The sequence below is a fragment of the Acomys minous genome (assembly GCF_964271855.1).
Source record: "Acomys minous genome assembly, chromosome: 7".
In the NCBI taxonomy this organism is placed as follows: domain Eukaryota; kingdom Metazoa; phylum Chordata; class Mammalia; order Rodentia; family Muridae; genus Acomys; species Acomys minous.
The window spans coordinates 49694664-49715633 of NC_140488.1; the positions used below are offsets into that span (position 1 = coordinate 49694664).

Here is a 20970-nt window from a genome sequence, read left to right on the forward strand (position 1 = left end):
CCCCCCTGGGTCCAGATCTGCCTGCCTTAATGGTCTCCTTGTGGGGCTCCAAACATATTTTGTGATATATTCATACTCACCTTTTCTTACCTACCCTTGGTTTCATTCCTTCTTTTTCTTTGTCCCTTTCTTTCTGCCAAATATATATTTAATATTTGTATTAATATTTCCCTCATTCTCTTTTATTCTCACCTTATTATCCCCATTTAGACTCCTTCATCCCTTGACATGGTCTGCCTTTGACTTCCATTTCATACATGTGTATAAATAAAAATTAAATATATGTAGACTAAAAAATATAGAATAAAAGTATTTCAAGTAAGCCAAGTGTATGATAACGTAAGTCTTGGAGTGGAACAAATAATGATAGGTTTCATTAGGGCATTGAATTTAATTCTACATTAAATAGGGAAAAATTAATGATTTAACATGAGTCTTAAATAAAATATTAAATATATATCTGAGTGGTGGAAGTATACGTCTTTAATCCCAGCACTTAGGAGGCAGAGGCACGTGGATCTCTGGGAGTTCAAGGTCAGCTTGGTCTACAGAGCAACTTCAAGGACCTCCAAGGATACATTGAGAAACCATGTCTCAAAAAAACCAAAACAAAACAAAAATTAGATATATGACATATATATATTTAATAAATATATATAATCTAGATTCTACATAGAAGAAAAACATAATATTTGTCAGAGTCTAGCTAATTTTGCCATTCATTTTCTTGCAGAGGACAAAATTCCACTCATGTATGAATCTCTTTGTTGTGTATAAATACTGTATTTTCATTATCTTTTTATCTGTTGATGGGTATCATAATGAGTTCTGTACTTTGACGATTGTGACTAGCATTCTAATAAATACGGATGTGCAAATTTCTCTGGGGTATATTTGCTTTAAGATTATAACAAAGGATTGGGATATTAAGCTTACTTCAAGAGTGAATCATCACTCATCTTCTTTTATAATTTTTTATTTTCATGTATTTCAATTTTTATACACTAAACTCAGGACTTAACATTTTCATACTATATAAACAAAGAAAATTTGCCACTGATGATAACTGTAGCTAGATGGTGAGTTTGAGTCTCCACCTCTTAGCAGCAACAGCATTACTTAAGCTTAAATGTAATAGATATAAATGACTACCACATTAATGGCAAATGCTAAGCTCAGCCTTTAATACCCTTTGGTTTTGAGAGATGGTCCTTTTCTTTATATATCTATGGGCACTTTCTGGTTGAAGCCTCAAGCCTATGACCAACTGCTAATTGAGATACCTGTGTTGAGTCACTCATTTCTCTCTATGTAATGTAAATTCATGTGCCCTAATAGGGATTGTCATCATTTAGCTCAATTTTAAGCTTTTCACTTTTATTTATACTCTTACCTTCCTTAAAATACTTTTATTCTGTTCTTTTTATTGATTTTAAAATGTATGTATTAATATTTTTAGTTAACACACAAAGTAAGTTGTTTCATTTTTACTTTTCTGGTAGATGTATCATTATACATTATTCTATTTTGTCTCCTTTCCACACGGCCCTCCTCGGAGCCCTTGCTTCCCATGGTTTGTTCTCTGCCACCCCTGGAAAGTAATCCCTCTTCTGCTTCCTGTCTCTCTTTTCCCCCACCCTCTAAGATCTCTTCCTTCCCTTTTATTATCCCCTTTCTAGCTTAATGATCTGCACACATACATGCATGTATTTGCACACACATATATACAGGTATATACACATACGTATACTTTTAAATCTACCTTCCACATATGCCACAAAACACAGAGTATTTTTCTTTTAGAATCTTGCTTATGTTACCTAGCATGATTTCCAGTCCATCCGTTTTCCTGCAAATGTCACAATTTCATTTTTACTTATAACCTAGTGAGATTCCATTGTTTCATGTATTTTAAAGCATAGAAGAGACTTCTTATCTATAATTTTATTCCCAATCCCATCAGCAAGATATACTGTACCTTCTTACATCTTTTATCACCTGAAACATTTCAGTCTGGGCCTTATAGTTTTTCCATAGCCACCTTATCTTCCTTATTAAATTGTCATCTCCTTGGAGTTAGGAACTAATCATTTCCAACATGTATAACAGTTATGTATATGTAATGGAAAAAGCCAAGGTAAAACAAAGGTTTATGTACCACCCCCAAAGAAAGCATGGCACTCAAAATGGACAAAGTACTACTTACAGTATACATTTCTGTTAAGATCTAAGAGTTTAACATGGAAAAGTCCTCCTTATATTAATCTTTTCTCTACTTCCTTCTAGAGTATGTAACATGAAGTTAAGATTGTCTATAAAACTAAGTCATATTGGAATATATTGAGGGAATGAACTCAAGTATTATTATGTGGAATTCAAAGGGCGAAGTAGATAGGGAAAATATTGTAAGTCAGAATTGTTAGGAATAAGTGAAGAGAATGGTTGAGATTTTTGAACCCAGGTATATTATGCCATTTGATAAAGAAAAATAGATCAAATGTTGGTTGAGGAAATAAGTTAAAGACAGTAAATCTTGACAGTACTGTTCTAAAGGAAAAAAATAGTGGAGTAAACATAACTTTATTAAGGAAATGTGAAGAAAACTACCAAGAGTGGAAGAGGCTCCTAGATAGGGAATGGCGGTTTCCTCTTTAAGAAAATTTCCTTCAGTGGAAATGTTATTTTGCCACCAAAGTATTGCCTGTTCAAATTATTATGACAGCACATGGTGTGATCTTCAAGAAGGCTCGCTACTAGTGTCCTTGTGCAGCCTTTTCTGCTTAGGTCAGTTAATGCGCATGCCCAAGTTCTTAGGATTTGCCCTGAAATTTGAATCTAGTATGGTAGACTTACTAGTCAGTTATTTAGGGGGTGGACCTAGAACCTGGGTCCACATGATAGTCCTGGGTCTTGTACTTGCACTGACCACCTTGAAGTCTGGAGATTTCTTTTCCTGGTGACTTACTAATTACATCAGGGCTTCGTCTAAGACTTGGAGCTCCAGGGTCCAGTCTGGGAACTGGTTTTACAAGAGTGATGCTAGAACTTGGGTCTGTGGGGAGATGCTCAACACTAAGGACTAATAGGATAGACCTGAACTCTAGAGCATAGGACTGCAGGTTCTAGCATGGAGGGTGATGCCACAGGGAGTAGCCTAGAGGTATAAGATCCTAATTGGCACTGGGGTAAGCTAAAGATTATGTCTACAAGTACAAGCCTGGAGCTTGAATTCACACTAACTGGCTTAGAGGTTGGCTTGATGAACCAGGACTTACAAAGAATCAGCCATTTGTCAGGCTAACCTGGAACTCAAGGTTGTTGGTATCAGTCTGGTGCTAACGGGAGGCTGGCTACATATTACAGTAGCCTAGGCACTAAAATTATTGTACATCCCTAGAGTCTGAGATGCCAGGATCTAGGCAGTTCCCAGAGCTAGCTTGAAAATCCAACCTGGAGACACCTGCTTAAAGTTTGGAGCTTTCAGGGGCCTACTAGGTGCTAGATTTTTTAAAAAGTATGCCCATTATTAGGGTTCAAAGTAAAACATTATTTTCATTACCTGCTTTTTCCTTCACACACAAAAATATCTTCCTTCATTCTATGCCATTTAGGATTTGGGAAGGAATGATATAGGTAAAACAAAAGTTTACATATTATGTTATTCAATATATTTTATTTATTAAATAAAAGCCCGAGTACTATAATCTCTAGCCTGATTTTCTCAACTCTGCCAAGGTATTTTGTGAGTGGAAAATTATTTGAATTGAGGTTCTCACATTTTGGTGATATCTATCCTAACCATATATAAAAAGCCCTACATGCTTTTTACAAAATAAAAGTTATAGTGAATAAAACATTAAGTATTCATCTCTAATCTGCCTCACTTTTGAGAACGAAATGCATTTAAATTTAGTTTATGTAATTCTGTAACTTTCTATGTGTATATGTATGCTAACAGTATTAGCAATGGGGTATATTGTATTTTAATAACTTATTTATTTAGGATACCGTTCATGAACATATGTATGATACAAACTTACTTATTTAAGAAGCCAAATAATAAACAAAAATTTGGTGCTTTTGTTTAATTACCTATAGATAAGTCAGGCAGTAATGGTACACACCTTTAATCCCTGCACTCAAAGAGGCATAGGCAGTCAAATCTCTATGAGTTCCAGGCCAGCCTGGTCTACAAAGAGAGTCCAGGACAGCCAGTGCTTCACAGAGAAATCCTGTCTCAAAACAAAACAAAATAACCTATACATAAATGAATAAATACCAGCAGTAGAATACACTGAAGCTGTGAAGGACATTAGATATACATGCAGACCTAAAGTGTAGATACATAGCTATTTGTTAAGTGCTATTTATTGCTGACACGTGCGCTATATCAATATATATACTGTATTGATTGTAACATGTGAATATTATTTTATATATCTAGAGGGACACTTATGTGAGATCTGTGTGTACAAATAAGTACCTTGGTATTTTTAGAACAATAGGACAGATCTGCCTATCATAGACAATGATGATTTTTAGATAATACTGGGACTACATCTAAAATACGTGACAGTCTTGCATACCTTAGGATTGTCTTACATTTCTTAGAGTTGTTTTCTGTAAAACAAAATATCAAGACTATTTTTTTTTCATTCAGCCTTTCATTATTGATTCCTTAAATCATTCTCAGAAGTTCATCAAGTTACTGGTATCCATTTAACTATTCCTTTAGAATGTTATTGCTTAGACTTAACCATTTTAAATTGGTAACTATTGTCATATATGTTGTGGTATGTATGTATATATGTAGGTATTATATGTACATTGAATGGAATATTTGAGGAAAAAGCTGTTACTACATACTACCAAACATGAAATTTTTATAAATTCAGATATCATTGATATGATAGATCTTTTTCTTTATTGATAGATGCCACCTGTGATAGACAAGAAAAGTCTGCCCATTTTACAGATGACTTTTGTCAAGCATGTGGAGTGGTACTACAGCTTGAATCAGAAAAGATTTCACATTATGAGGTTGGTTAATACAGTGGGAATAAGGATAAGAAATCACATTTTTAAATGGAGCAAGTCAACTTCATATAAATCATCTTACTTCATTAGTATAAGAACCTGAAACATGACAGCATTTCTGTTTGACAGATGAGAATATTGGCTCAGAAAAGGATAGTCACGTACAAATTTAAGTTTAGAAAATCTAAACTAAATTCAGTGGTTTTGACTGCAAAGCTTCTCTTCTCTCCTTCACACCATTGTGCCTCCCTTTGTCTTTCCTGATATTGTAGTAAATGTAATGTAGGTGTAAGCAAGGTTGAGAGCTACTGTAGACCTCCTGGAGTCTCCCTTTATAATAAATGTGGACGACAGATTTGGTTTGACAGCATCCTGCCATTGAAGTGGAAGACACTTGTAAGCCCCCACCCCCAGATCATTGACAGTTAATAGTTGCTGGGAGGCAGGAGATGAGGAGGCCTCATCACTCCCCGTGGATCTTTTAGCAATTGATAGTTGCTGAGGAAGGGAGAGATTGTCTGCAGTTATGTTGTCCTACCATTCAGATGCTCACAGTCCTGGCAGTCTCTCTTACATCTTTGTGGAAACAGTCCTAATGAGAATCATTGTGTCACACATAAAAGGATGTGAAAGTAGAAGGGGTAATGAGTTGGAAAGAGGGAATTAGCGGGCACTGGAGAAGAAAAGAGACAATAATGGGTACTATATAATTAAATATATACATGCATGAAAATGTCATAATGAAACCCATTAAATGTATACCTAGCATGATAACAAAAATACAAAATATTGAGTTCTAAGTTATAGAATCATTTATATTTTAATGTTAACTGCAGTTTAGAGATTTGAAAGAAGTGAAACTCTTTCATAGTTGTTGCAGTCATGGATTAAGGGGGTAGAGCAACAGTATGTTACTTACCTAAGCCTGTTCAAGGCCCTGGTTTCAAACAATTTAATGCAAAGTCCGCTAACTCTCATGTCTCCTGCCCTCACATTCAGAGAGGTCTACATTTTAGGTGTCTCTATTGTTAAATAAACAAAGCCATATCTTTTTTCAGAGTGAAATGCATGCTCAAAATGTTAAGTTCTATTTTCAAGTGCATGGGGAACAAAACGAAGTGCCTGGTAGGAAAGTGAACGTGCATGTTGAGAATTCTCAGGTGAGTTGTCTATGTCGAATGTTGCAATTCTGAACTGTATGGTTTTGAATCTTTCAAAAGTAAGAGGTTGTGCTTTTTACAGGTGTACAAAAGTGGAGAAGTCAACAGAAACACATTTAGTGGTCTTTGCAACATGAGTTTTGACTCTTCAGCTGCTGCTCAGTCTCCCTATGTGGGAAGGGGCCATATGCAAAATCAGAAGCAGTTACCAGAACAATATGACCGAATGTCTCCGTCAGGATGTCAACCAAAGATGGGTAAGACTCTCTTCATCTCTATCTCAGATGCATAATATAGCTTTTTCCCACACCATATCATCCCTTTAGGGAACTAACTTTTACTACAGCTTCAACAACTTGCTTATTCTGCTTGGTGAATCTCTTTCTGTGTCCTGGTCTATGGAGATAATTGCCAACTAAATTTTAAGAAATATTTATGACCGCTATTCAGTTTACTAAATCCAAATATAAGCATGTGATTTCTGTATGTTATAAATGATATAAACAGCTAGTGAAATAAAAAATCTAATATTTTTATTTTTTATTATGTTTTCCCTCATTGACAGCATATTTTGATGTACTACTCTCTAAAACTTTTATCTCACTTGTCTATTCAGAACACTGGTTTCACTATAATATAGTTATATACTACACTATGTATATTGTATAATATGCTTATCACCAAAGGTTTCAAAACAAGCTAAATTGCTGAATTTCCTCCAATCCTGATAACATATTCTTTTATTTCTATAAATATGAAGTACCAGTTAATAATTAGAGTATGCTTAATCCCAAAAGTACTGAGATGCATAGAGCATTGCCTCTTTATTCCTTCTAGTAGTGTTCCAATGAACAAATGAAGGTGTTTCCACTGAATTACCTGGACTGGTGGAGTACATTCTGGAAAACATAGCTCATCTTTTGAAAAATGTACATGCTACCACACAATTTCTGAAAAATATTCATCAGCATTCATGTCTAGAACATCATATAGATATTGTCCAGAGCAAAGTTATTGCCTCATGATATTATTATGATTTATTTTTCTTAACAAGCTAAACTATAATTCATTTTATATTGTATTCTCTCAAATTTTCATGTTAGTGAAGAAAAATATTAACTCAGAATTTCATGCCATCTGATTTAGCCTGTGAATTGCATAGAATCATCTTGAAATTGCTCCCATGCTTCTGTTGTTTTCTTAAATGAATATGGTCAAACAAAATTAGATGTAAAATATTCCTTCCTTCCCATATCTTAAGTGTACAACTAGGAGAGCTTAGTATTTACATTTATCTCACAGAAGAGCCTTTGTGATGGTTTCCTTAATCCAGAAGCCCTGTACAGAAAAAAAGTGCAAAGATTGTAGTTTTTAGAGAATTTCTTTAAATACTTTATAATGGGTACAGTTCTAATATCTGAACACATGATAATAACTTCTCAGTATAAATTATTTCCGCAGATAAACCCAATACTACTCCAGCAGCACCAACCTTCCTGAAGTCTGTTATTGTGAAGCCTCCTCCAGGTAGGAATAAAAACAAAACTCCCCCTTTTTCCTCCAGCACCACTTTGGATCAAGACAATCTAAGCAGATAGGAAGCTCTTCCCCGCTTCTTCAATAACCTGCCAATGTTCCACAGCATTGTATTAGGGGCACAAAGAAACGAAGCTAGGAAAACACTTACAGCTGGATAGCCGAGAAATGTCTTCCAACTAAATCAAATGCAAATGGCAAACAGGGAAAGCACTCTACCCTCTTTCATAGGGAGTTTGTATTTTATAAAAGATACTAGTTTACTTATAAACCACTATCTTTTTATTGATTAGAGAGCTGATAATATTCGAGCAATCAAGAATTTGTAGTTTGATTTGCTTTTCTAGGACATAAGAGACAGAAAGTCCTTTAAGCCTTTTAATTTCAAAATCATACATGAATGTGTGTGTGTGGTGTGGCTCCATATTATTTTAAGGAAGTACTTCACATTAGTATGCTATAGTGACATTCATTTGGGGGTTAAGCTAGTCGTTCTTGGTAGTATAAATAGGAATATACTTTCTATTTCTTCTTCCCTAAAGAAGAATATATGTAAGCTAGTTAATAAGACCTCACTGCAGAAGAGTACAGGTAAATGTTTTTTATGCACACATTTTGCTACCAAAGGAAATGAAACATTATAGCCCATAGATTTCTATGATTTTAATTGATGGAAGTGTAAAGGTTAAAAAAATAACTAGATGGCTTAGAACTAAGAAAGTGTAGCAAAAATTCAGGGACAGCATAGAGACTGGCCTTTACCTGAGCAATATATCTGCTTTTCTCTCATGTTTTTTCATCCCCAGCACATCCAAGCACCTTCTCACTACTAGTGTGTCGTACTGCCCTTTATTCTCTCTTCTACCTTCTTTTCCTCAGTTCATAATGTTTCACCTCTTAATCCTAGATAGACTCTGCTCCGCATGAATATGGTCATTACTTTTGACTTCTTTTTTAATATATATATATATATATATTTCCAATTTATTAAAATATAAAACAGGATGTCTGTAGCTATCAATGTAGTCCTGTCACTGTGAACCTTGTTATTTCCAGTTTCAAGGATTTTATGAAAAGTTATTTGAAGTTATACATCTTTTGTATTATACACACTTCATTTCAAGAACTTTAAAATCACAAATTAACATAATTTGTGGGTCACCTAGTGACTTACTCTTGACTTCTTACTATTCTATTCTTTAATGCACAGCCCCTCACAGCCTGGTTCTTCTTTATGTCTGTTTATTTGCTTTTGAATATCAGCTGTCAGTTCATTGCCTAGATTTAGGTGTTCCTATGTTCCATTATTGACCTGACTCTACAAACACAGTTCTGTGTAGTCCCCTGGTTTTACCTGTCATCTAGACTCTCACAACCTATCCATCAAACTTTAGACTGTCAAAATGGTATATATTATTTGACTTGGACACCTCCAAGCCATTTTAAATCAATACTCTTCCAAAGTAAAAACCTATAGTTAACTGTCAACTCCCCAATATCACGTCATCATTAGTTTCTAAAAATAATGAAATGCCAAGTTGTGTTTGTTTTACCTCCTGAATTATTACTGTCCCCTTACCTCCATCCCTAATCTTTCTACACTGTATCTTCACATATTCCTAGAGCTTTGTTAGTCAGACTGTACTGTATGGACCAGCGTTCTTGGCATCATTTGAGAGCCTATTAGCAAAAAGAATTCAGCCCTATTTAAAGATCTACTTATTCAAAATCACTTATTTAACAAGACCTATAAATGATTTGTACTTAGGAAATTTGAAGACACAAAGTGATAGTCTTCTAAATATATTCCCTCCCACTGGTTTTGTCTCCACAAACGCACTCTCAGTTTAACTACTGGAGTGTTTTGATCAAGATACAAATATTTCCAAAGCACTGTCTAACTAGAAAATTCTTCACTCTCTTTCCAACTTCTAAGTATGAAATCTAAATGCTACAGTTCTCTCCTTTCCCCTCTTTCTTTTCTTCATGCTTGCCCTCTGCTACTGACCCACTGCTCTCTCTGTTGCAAGGTGTATGGCTTCCAAAAACCATCACCTTGCTTCTTTTATTTATGTATTTCCATAGCCTGCTTCAGAGTAAACTCATACTCATTCTTAAACATACTGCGGCTGACTGGAAGCCTTTTTACTTCCCTCAAGGTCACCTACCCACCTTCTGTATGTCTTTAACCTGTGTATCTACTTACCTCTCTATGTGATTTTTCTTCCAGTTCAGTTAGGTCTTTTTTGGTTTGTTTGTTTTGTTTTGTTTTGTTTTGAGACAAGGTCTCTGTGTTAGCCTTGGCTGTCCTGGAGTCACTTTGTAGACCAGGCCGGCCTCGAACTCACAGCGATCCGCCTGCCTCTGCGGCCTTTCTATTTCTAGTGCTAGACATCCAAGCCAGCATAGAATTACTCCTACCTCAGTAGAGACTAGTTTAATGTGTGAAACTTTATCTGAAGTGCTTTCCCTTTATTTGTGCTATTTCAGTTTCTTACACAGTGTGGTTCAAAGTGCTAAGAGATTTTGTAGGGGCATGTAGTTTTACCTAGGATTATTGACCTAAGTAAGTATAAAAGTAGAAATGGCAGCTGATTTTAAAATAAACATCTGAAGAAATGGTCAATTACCACTTTTTGGATGTTTTTCCTACTAGAGAGCTGAGGGTATCTGAACTGTGTGGCTTCTGAGTAAATTTGAGCTGAGTCTGCATGAGGAGTGCTTGGCCTGTTGTTACTGTGGGAGACAGCGTTTGAGCAAGTCTGCGGTGCCAAGGTTCTTCTTGCCGTTCCCCCAAGAGGGAAGAAGAATGTCTTAGTTTGCTTTCTGCGATAAAACACCACAACCAAAAACAACTTTGGGAGGAAAGCTTACCATTTATAGTCAACCATGAAGGGGATTCAAGGCAGGAACCTGGCTTGAAGCAGAAGGAATATTGAGTACTGGCTTGCTCGCTGTGACTGGCTCAGTCTGCTTTCTAATACCAAATAGGACCACTTGCCCAGGGGTGACACTGTCCACAGTGGGCTGGGCCCTTCCATATCAGTCAGAAATCAAGAAAATGCTCCCACGGTCCAATCTGATCAATTTTTTCAATTGAGGTTCCCTTATTCCAGAGGACCCTAGCTTGTGTCAAGATGACAAAAATTTTACCAGCAAAAAGGAATTTTGGTGAAGTTCTTATCTGATCGTAAAATGTCATCAGTATAATTTAGTCTGTTTATTGAAATGAAGCATTTAATGCTAATCTCTGAAGCTAAAAGAATAGATGTGCCCTGATATAACCCCTGTCTCCTGAGCAGTAAACATTTGAGCATTATGAAAACAGCTGGTTCAGCTGGGCATAGTGCTGCATGCCTATAATGTCAGTGCTCAGGAGGGAGAGGAAGGAGGATTACTGTATACTATATGTTTGAGGCTAGCCTGGGCTGTGGAATGAGTTCCACACCATCCAAGGCAAAACCTTTCTCAAACAAGAACAACAACAAGAAAGCCAGCAGCAACAACAAAAAAGCATGCCTAGAGAAATTAAATTAGCTAATGAGAATTTCAGAGAACACAGACAACAGAATTCTGTGTTACAAGTGAGCCAGTGTTTTTTGTTTTGTTTTGTTTTGTTTTTAAAGCAATTATGTGGTTGTAGAGATAGTTCAGGAGTTAAAAGCCCTGGCTGCTCTTGCAAAGGACCTGAGTTCAATTCCCAGCATGTACAGTGCAGCTCATGACCATCTATAACTCCATTTCCAAGGGATCCACACCCTCTTCTGGCCCCTATGGGCACTGCATATACATTGTAGACAGACATACATGCAGGCAAAGATGCGCATTACATAAAATTTTTTAAAGAAAAAGGCAGCTTAATACCATATGCCACTTTAATTATTCCACTGTTTTTATTTTCTCTTTTCTATCTATTTTACCTCTATTTGCCTTTATTTATCTACATGCATATCTACAAATATGCATGTCTCTCCATATATGATCTTTTTTCTTCATCATTATCACTGCTTGCTTCACTCCCTAATCCTGGTTAGCTCTTAAAGCACAGAATTGACTCCAATACTAACATAGAACTAAAGTGTACGTATGTATGTATGTATGTATGTATGTATGTATGTATGTATGTATGTATATACATACACTGTGTTTGTTTTAATTATCTTACTAATTCTAGCTCCAATATTGCACTTAAATGCTTCAACTTTATTTGTAAGCCAACATATCTACTATTAAATGAATGATTTCTAAATCCAACTTAAACTGTAGAACTTTTGACTTTTCCAGTATTACTGTTATTTATTAGGCACCTACACTTGAATCTTTAACTGTATGCTTTCTATAAGCAAGTATCATCAAATCTGTTTCTCTTTTCTGTACTTTCATTACATCCATTACATCTCTTCACGTGGTAACACTATTGGAACCATTAGTGCAGGCTATCTTCTGCCTTTTAAACTCCTTTGTGTATGATAATTAAAAATTAAATTGAGATTTCTTTAAAAGATTCAAACAAAGCTGAGTTTCCAGGTGAACTTAGAAACAATTTCAGCAGATGGAAGTATAGCAGAGCTAAACAGCCCCAAGGAGATAAGGAGAATATAAGAAACATTAGAGACAGGTGATAAAATTAGGCCAGGGGTCCTACCTTGGCTCATCAGGCAAAGATGCTTGTTGCTAAGCTCAACAACTTGAGTTTCCTTCCTGAAACCCACATGGTTGAAGTAGAGAACTAACTTTCCAAAGTTGCCCATGCATGCCATGGCATATGCATACACACACACACACACACACACACACACACACACACACACACACGTGATGACTAGTGATGTTCTGTAGTTTTACATACTTGTTGGACATTTGAATGTCTCCTTTTGAGAAATGACAAGAAGGTGTTTGGTTATTAAGGTTTTGGATTTCCTTATGTATTCTGAATATCAATATATAATATTTTTGTCATTTGTAGATTTCCTGTTAACTACATTGTGTGTTTCCTTTACTGTGCAGGAGCCTTAACAATTTTTAAAATCCTATTTATCTGTGTTTGCATTGGCTTCCTGAACTTTTGGAGCCTTACCCAAAAAGTCTTCATGTTTTACAGTGTCCTAAAGCATTTTACCTTTATGGTCTTCTAGTAATTTCATAGCTGCCAGTCTTTTTGCTGTTGCTTATTTTTGAGATAGTATTTTAGTTACATTTCTCCCTTCCCTTTTCTCCCACCAAGTCCTCCTATACGCCCCTCCCCACTCTCCTTGAAATTTATGCCCTCATTTTTAAAAAATTGTGATTACCTATGTACATGCCTTTGCTGTATACCAATGTTAATATTTAATCACTTACTCCGTTCTGAGTTGATCAATTTAACTAGTGAGAGACCATTATTTGAAAGACTGTTCTCTGTCTAAAGGATGCTTGAGTACCCATATCAAAGCATTCAGTCAACTTTTAATGATACCTTTTGATTGCTGGTCATTAATCGTGTGTATTAATAGTGAACATGTTGTCATTACTTTTATCCTGTAAGTAGTCTCTAGTTTCTGTAAATAATTCTTGTTCAGCAAATTTAAATACAATTAATTATGATTAACTTATCTTCCTTTAAATGATCAAACTGCTGTTTGATTTAGAAGAAGGTGATTCTGGTTATCCTTAACCTTTATATGGTACCAATATATTGTTTCATCTCTAGAAGAGTGCTGATTTTTCAGTTGTCTCATGAAAGTTGTTGATATTCTGATCAGGAAGAGAATGGAAGGATGAAAAAATTAAAAATATGTTTATCAGCTGCTTCTAATTCTAATGTAGAAGCAGGATCATTTTTAAAATTTAAATTTAGTTTTTAAAATGTATTCACTTTATATCCCAATCATAGCCCCCCTCTTTCATCCCTGTCCCACCCTCCCCTCCCCCTATTCCTCTCCCCTAGTCCTCAGAGACAGGGAGCCCTTCTCCCTACCGACTGACCCCAGCCTATTAAGTCTCATCAGGGCTGCCTACATCTTCTTCCCCTTTGGGCTAGTAAGGCACCCTGCCAGGAAGAAGTGATCAAAGAGCAGGCAACAGAGTCCATGGCAGGGACAGCCCCTGCTCCCCTTAATAGGGGATCCATATAGATACTGAGCTGCTTATCTACATGGGGGGCTTAGATCTTCTCCATGCATGGTCCTTGTTGGGTACATCAGTCTCCACCGCAGGCCCCCATTCCTTCCCCCCCCCCCACCCCGTGCCCAGATTTGTTGGCTCTGTTAGTCTTCTTGTGGAGCTCCTGCCTCCTCTGGATCCTTCTATTCCCACACTTACCCATAGGACTCCCTGCACTCTGTCCAAAGTTTGGCTGTGAGATTCAGCTTCTGTAGAAGCAGAGTAGTTAGGCAGTTGTTATTCAACTTCTTTTTTATAGGGTTTTTTTTTTTGTGCCCATTTTAAATAGCAACTATTATTTCGGAAATTTACTTTCACCTTTTAGCCTATGTGTGGGGCTCACTGGTTCTCTTTTCTAAAATTTGTGAGAACTTTTTGGGTAACTACAGTGATTGGTGAAATACAGTGATTGGTTACAGGTAAGATAATGAAATTTTGCAATTTTTTATTAGCATTTTGAGACATTTCAGTGTTTGGTAGGGTAGAAAAATAACTAACAGCAAACAAAAAGCCTGTTGAAGAACTATAAATAATAAGTATTTTAGCCATGTTAAGTTTGAGGTCCCTGCTATATAGTATGTATAGCAACAGAGAGCATGCAGATACCATATTCTTAGGAAATTAATCAAGACTATGAATATATTATATAGTATAAGGGATTCTGGGCATTAAATTTAGAGCCATGGGCATAAAGATTCTAATTCTACTATCTGCTCCTATGACTATCAGCAAATGATTTTGTCTTTTGGGACCAGTCTTTCCTGGGAAGTTTCAAGTAGATTCCTAACAAGTTCTTCCTTGTCACTGATATTATATGATTGTAAGTGTTTCTGTACTGATCTTTATAAATTCTATTATTTTTATAGCATACAGAATGAGAACCTATGTGTGCCACATCTGCAGGATCACCTTTACATCATTACATATGTTCCGGTCCCACATGCAAGGAAGTGAACATCAAATTAAGTAAGTAATTTTCTTATTTAAAAAAATACATTCTTGTGTTGTCACAGACCAAAGCTTCTAGTCACACACTCTTTAATATGTTTTATAAACTTTCTAGATAGTCATTTTCCTATGACCTGAACCTAGAAATGGTAGGTGGTATTTATAACATAGTACCAAGTATATTTTCTCACCACAGTAATGAACTGGCAGATCTGTCTGGCAAATTGGTACCCCTTCTGAATAGACAGTATTATTTTTCTTTATAGATGTTTTAAAAGATCATTTTTTTCAGGCTAGCCATACAAAGTCAAAGCATCTCAAAAAGATTTTCTTAGCTCCAAGAATTCAGTGATTCAATCATCATCTTTATAGTGATGTATAATGATTAAGAACAAAAGTCATGCTGTTATACTTAGAATACAGAACCCAGATCCATTTTTAGTAAATATTAATATATGTTTATAAGAGAAGAAATTGGTGGACAGTTGCATAAGCAAAGTGTCGTTATATCTTGCATATTCTGGTTAGCTGATTTTCAAATAAAAACATAAGATTTATTATTTTATTCTGTAAAAAATTATTTATAGTGTTTGAGTTTGATTATGTAGGAACTGTCTTATTACTTTTCTGTTGCTATGACAAAGCACCATTATCAAGACAACTTATGAAAGAAAATGCTTAATTGGGCTTAACGATTTCAGAGGGATAAGAATTCATGATGATGAAGCAAAGGTCTGGTGGCAGGAACAGCTGAGAGCTCACGTTTTGATCTGCAAGTAGGATGCAGTGAAAGAGGGACCACTGGGAATGGCCAGAGTCTTTGGAAACCTTAAATTCTTCTCTCAGTGATACACACCTGCTCCAACAAAGCCATACCTCTTGATCATTTTCATACAACTCCACCATCTGTATATCTATATAAATAACTTATTTTAAAAGCACGCCATTCAGACGAGTTATTAGGACATTGTTTACTAATTTGATTATACCAACATACATTAACATATGTGGTATTACAGTAACATGAACTATTTCTACTTTTATGTCCATCCTCCATTTTCCCAAGTCTGAAATTTTTTATTAACATCTATTTCTTATGTAAAATAATTAGTTTTGTTGTGACATTTTCATGTACTTATAAAACACACTTGGATCATATTCATTCTCCCGTTATCCTAATATGCTCCCTCTTCTGTAATGGTCCCCCTTTTACAGTGATGAGAACTTTTAAAAATATTTAGATACTATATATATATATTTAAAAATTCAATACTTGTCTTTCTTAATACCATGATCTCCAGGTCTATCCTTTTCCCCCTGGAAAACAATATGATTTTTATTTTTCTTCATAAGAAAACATTTAATATCTGCTGGTGATCATCTAAACTATTGTGTAACTCAGCTATTGTAAATGGTATTGCATTAAGTATTGCTGTATAGGCATCTCTCTTGTAGACGATGGAGGATTCTTTTGGGTATATGTCTAGGAGTAATATATTTGGATCACACCTTTAGTTTTTGAGGAACCTCCTCCATATAGATTCCCATAGTGGTTGCACTAATTTAAATTCCCACAAAAATGTATATTCATTTTTTTCTTTGCATTTTTATCAACACGTGTTGTCTTGTGTTTTCCTTTGTTTGTTAATTAGTAAATTTTGTTCTTTAACAATTTTGTGCACTATGTATTCTTTTTACTCCCTCTCCCTCTCCTAGTTCCCTTCCACCCTACTATCCCCATGTTTACTAGTTTTGGTTCTGTTTAGTGTTCCATGCAGTTTAATTAGGACTCTCTGTGTGATCTTGAGTTTAGAACTAACCATCAGAACTTTGTGGGATCGCCATTCAGTACATATCTGGATATTATGCTTACCCCTCTTCAAGAATCTGTTGGTTGACAATGGATCAACAATATGTAGTAGGACCTTGCGAATCCTTTTCCTCTCCATAGCTGACTGTTAGGAGGGCCCTACTTCTCTGAAGCCAGTGACAGTATAAACAGCTTCTGTTAAGTTCGTAATTGTCACATCTGTGTTGTGCTTAAAAGATAGAATGTTCAACCCCTCTCCTCATTCACCAGTGCTTAATCATTTTTTCTGACTCATCTTCTACAGAACTCCTTGACTCTAAAGTGGGTGGTATACATATGTGGTCTAGGGCTCAGCCTTTATTCTCAGCATCTTGTATAGCCATGAGTCTATGTATTTATCTGCAGTGGATGGGATTTTCTGTTTAAGGCAGAGAATAACCTGTGTGTGTGTAAACGTAGACATTTATAGAATTATTTGATGCTGTGTCAGTTCAATTCAACCATCTTACTGTCCCTTCCCAGGGTTCAAGACTTCTTCCATCACGGGCTTTGAAGCAGATTTATATAGGCATAGATCCCTCTTACAAAGCAAGCCCCAAGTCCAATTTAGAGAACAGCTTTTCTATTCTCTCTAATGTTTCCCTCACTATGCAATTCCAGAAGGCGTTTAATTGAATGTATATTCCGCAGCTGTTCAATCAGTTGCTATGTGCTTAGTCCATTTGGTTTATGGTGTGGTTTAACTCTAAATCTCTTCGCTGATCTTTTAAGTCTGGACAGTGTATATATTCAGGGAAGCAGTGGGACAGTTGGGATTAAGGGGTATTGAAATGCATGGATTTATTCATCCAGAAATAAGGCTAGACCACATGGTGAATTTTTAGATGGTTTCTCATTTTAGCAGTAAATGTCTTAAGCTGAGGCATACAGGAGACTTCTTTAGGGCAAGCTTACTAATATAGATCTCACATAGGCCTCTATCTTAGACTGTATTTTTTGCAAGGTGCTGGTTTCTCCTGCTTTTACCAAGAGTTTCCTTCTCTTTTCTGCTAAGAGCCCCACTGATGGGCATCTCCGCATCCCTATTTTATTGTTGTACACTCGTCATTATGGTTATTATTTTTTAATCGCTGCTTCTAACATTCAGGGTTCCCATATATCACTTTGTTATTGTCTAATGTTGTACTCTGGTACCTTTCCACAGCACTCTCTTCTGCCTGGAGCTGTGCACCTGCTGTTTTATTTCAGTATCATTGAGAAAATGAATGTGTTGTTGTCTCTACTCTGCCATCTTCTAAGAAATGTTTTTGCATAAAACTTGTGAAATTCTAGAGAGATGTCTGACTAGCCATACTATGCCTTTTGAACATCGCATTCATTTTTTATAGTTTTTTTATTTTTTATTTCAACCTTCATAGATTCAGTTAAAGTTATGTTTTAGAACAAAGAAAATATTCATGGTGATCAAGACTTTCTATTATTTTCTTTGTAGAGAGTCTCATGTTATCAATCAAGTGAAGAATTCAAAGAAGATACAAGAATCTTACCAAGGTGAAAGTGTAGATTACATTAAAGCAAAGAAATCTGGAGAACTAGAGTCCAAGACTCATTTCAGGAAGATGGAGGATAATTACATGGAAGCCCATGGATACACAGAAATGTTTGATTCCAGACCCAGACATAAAATGCCTGAACAAAGACTTTCACCTGAACATTTCTGGACACACCCAGGACCATATAATTCTCAAGCAGAAGAAGAGCAGTTACCTCATTGTTTACCAGCACATTCAAAGACATATGACTCTTTCCAGGATGAACTTGAAGATTACATCAAAGGGCAGAAGGCAAGAGGACTGGATCCCAATATTAGTTTTAGACGGATGTCAGAAAACTATAGGTATAAGGATCATAGATACAGGGAAAGGGTTGATTCTGGACATAGGCAAAGGATGTGTGAGGAAAGATTTTCATTTGAGGTGCCACAGACCTACCAACAAGAATACAATGGTTCACCAGTGGAGGGCCAGTTACCTCACTGGTTGCCACCTCATTTAAAGAGGAGAAATGATGATTTCCAAAATGAATTTGATGATCACAACAAGGTGCAGGAATCTAGAGAATTCAAGCCAAAGACTTCATTTAGAGGAACTGACAGCCCTTTTGAAACCCACAATTACAGAGAAATGGTTGACAGAAGATCCAAACATGGAATGGTTGAGCAAAGACTCCCCTGTGAGACTTTTCAGACTTACACAGATCCATACAAATACAACAGTGCACAAGCAGTAGAAAACAGGTTACCTCATTGTTTACCAGCTTATGAAAGCCAACAGAGCCTAGATTCTGATAGCTTCTATCAGCTTACCGAAGACTGTATCTCTGAAAAACCTGATCCCCTGAGCCTTAGTCAGCAAGAAAATAACCCTGGCTCATACAGTGTAGAAGATGACGACATTTACAAGCAGATGCCTCCAAGTGACAATGCCAGTGCCCATGAAACAAGTCATAAAAGGCGACATCAGAAGAGAAGACGACACCTGGGGGAAAGGAAAGAAAGGCCAGAGAAGGAACAATCTAAGCATAGACGGAAAAGGAGCTATCAGGATAAAGATTTAGATGAAGACAAGAGTATCAAGCAAAGTAAAGGAGAGGAAGATAAAGCTAGCGTTGGCTCTGAAAAAATCAAGCATCGCAAAAAGAAAAGAGAAGAGCACAGGCACAGGAAAGCAAAAAAGAAAACTGTTGAAGAAAGAACAGAAGAGGAAATCCTTTGGGATGAATCAATTCTTGGGTTCTGAACCTATAGCATATCCAAGAAGGGTTAAAAGAAAACAATATTGATTTAGATAAAGACAGGGGTAACCAACCGGTGAAGTCAAAGAAAGGTACATTGTCAGCTCAGAAAACCTTCGGGTTGTTTTGTTTGGAAAAGTTGAAATTGACCACAAGAAACGATATACAAGACTTCTAAGTACAGCCTTTAAGGAACTGTTTTGAGGTTAAACCTACTCAAGGATTTTGAGCTTTTAGTTTTACTTACAGAAGAATGAATCAAGAAAATCAATGGAAAAGAATCTGAGGAAATCAATGGAATTTAGATAAAATCATGCACTTCAAATGAAGAGAAGAGGTAAAAATCAGTGTCAGTTCAAGAAAACAGTCTCTCTCTCTTTTTCTCTCTGTGTGAACGTGTGTATGTGTGTGTGTGTGTATATGTGTCTGAATGTGCATATGTGTATATGTGTATGTATATATGTGTGAGTGTATATATATATAGGTGTGCAAATGTGTGTATGTGTCCTCTGCTCCGCTTTCCTCTCTCACCTACTTTCCTCCTTTCTTTCTGTCACTCCCTCCTTTCAAAATGTAATTGAAAGAAGAACCACAAAGTCTATACCTAGCTTTAAAAAAGCCAGAACATAATACTAAGAATGAAAGAGGAAGAAACCTACTGAAGAAAATCCAGAAGATTCAGTGCTTTCTATTTTGCAGTTGTGTTCTCTTAAGGTTGAAGAAGGCTTGAAAACTTTTGGTTCCATGCAATTTGTGTTATTTGTGTATTTGTACATGTGTACAGTTAATTGCTGAGAAAGTAAGCTTATTCAATAGGCTTTTTAAAGTTACTTTCTCTGATTTTCTAAGAAAGAAAAAACTTATTCTATTGCTTATATATGATTTTCCTAAGTAGAGGTGTTTCTACTTTGTCCATCAAGTTGCAATGAAAATGAATTGTTTGCTCATGGAAATAATGTACTTAAAATGGTGAATTATAAAACAGTATACAGCCATACCACCATGAATTTTCCCAATCTTGTTTGATTTTGGAAGAATGGTCAGTCCTGTGGGAGACCAGACTTCACAGAGTCCATTCCTTTTAGAATTTGTTTTAGGATTGGTGGTGTTTTACTACTGTTGTGTGTTTATGTTTATGTTTTTCCCAATGAAAATACATGAAGCAATTTAGACTTTTTTGTTAAAACTAATTTGCAGTGTATTTTTGTATTTTCTAGTTCTGAAAGTGGAAATTTAGTGTATAATGAATTAGATGAGATATACTTTTAAAATATTCTCCAAAAGGGCTGATAGAAATCGGTCTATATTCTGAAAAATGTTTATATTAAAGTGTTTTAATTTCTAAATAATGCATTGTGATCATTTCTATCAAAAGATGATTGTTCTCACCATGTGAGGACAAGAAATGGAGTTTGCAGCTAATTCTCTATGAAGACCACATAGTAAAGCTATGATTTCAGTTAGTCTACAGATTGCTTAGTAGAAGTTCACATTCTGTTTTGAGCTCAACTTTATGTTAGAAAAAAAGACCATAAACTTGAAACT

General features: G+C 35.9%; 1 protein-coding gene across 8 annotated transcripts in view; it reads left to right on the forward strand.

Annotated features, from left to right (window-relative positions):
- The window catches only part of ZMAT1 (zinc finger matrin-type 1), a 56267-nt gene extending 35499 nt beyond the window's left edge, over nucleotides 1–20768 (forward strand). For 6 of the 8 annotated variants that reach the window (XM_084788432.1, XM_084788438.1, XM_084788433.1 and 3 more), the window contains 6 exons: nucleotides 4934–5040; nucleotides 6096–6197; nucleotides 6280–6454; nucleotides 7659–7724; nucleotides 14741–14840; nucleotides 18125–20768. In XM_084788432.1, the coding sequence (XP_084644558.1) occupies nucleotides 4934–5040; nucleotides 6096–6197; nucleotides 6280–6454; nucleotides 7659–7724; nucleotides 14741–14840; nucleotides 18125–19430 (1856 nt within the window). In that variant the 3' untranslated portion in view covers nucleotides 19431–20768. The remainder of the gene's footprint in view (nucleotides 1–4933; nucleotides 5041–6095; nucleotides 6198–6279; nucleotides 6455–7658; nucleotides 7725–14740; nucleotides 14841–18124) is intronic. The other 2 variants (XM_084788434.1, XM_084788439.1) reach the window with 1 other exon arrangement.
- Nucleotides 20769–20970: the final 202 nt, after the last annotated feature.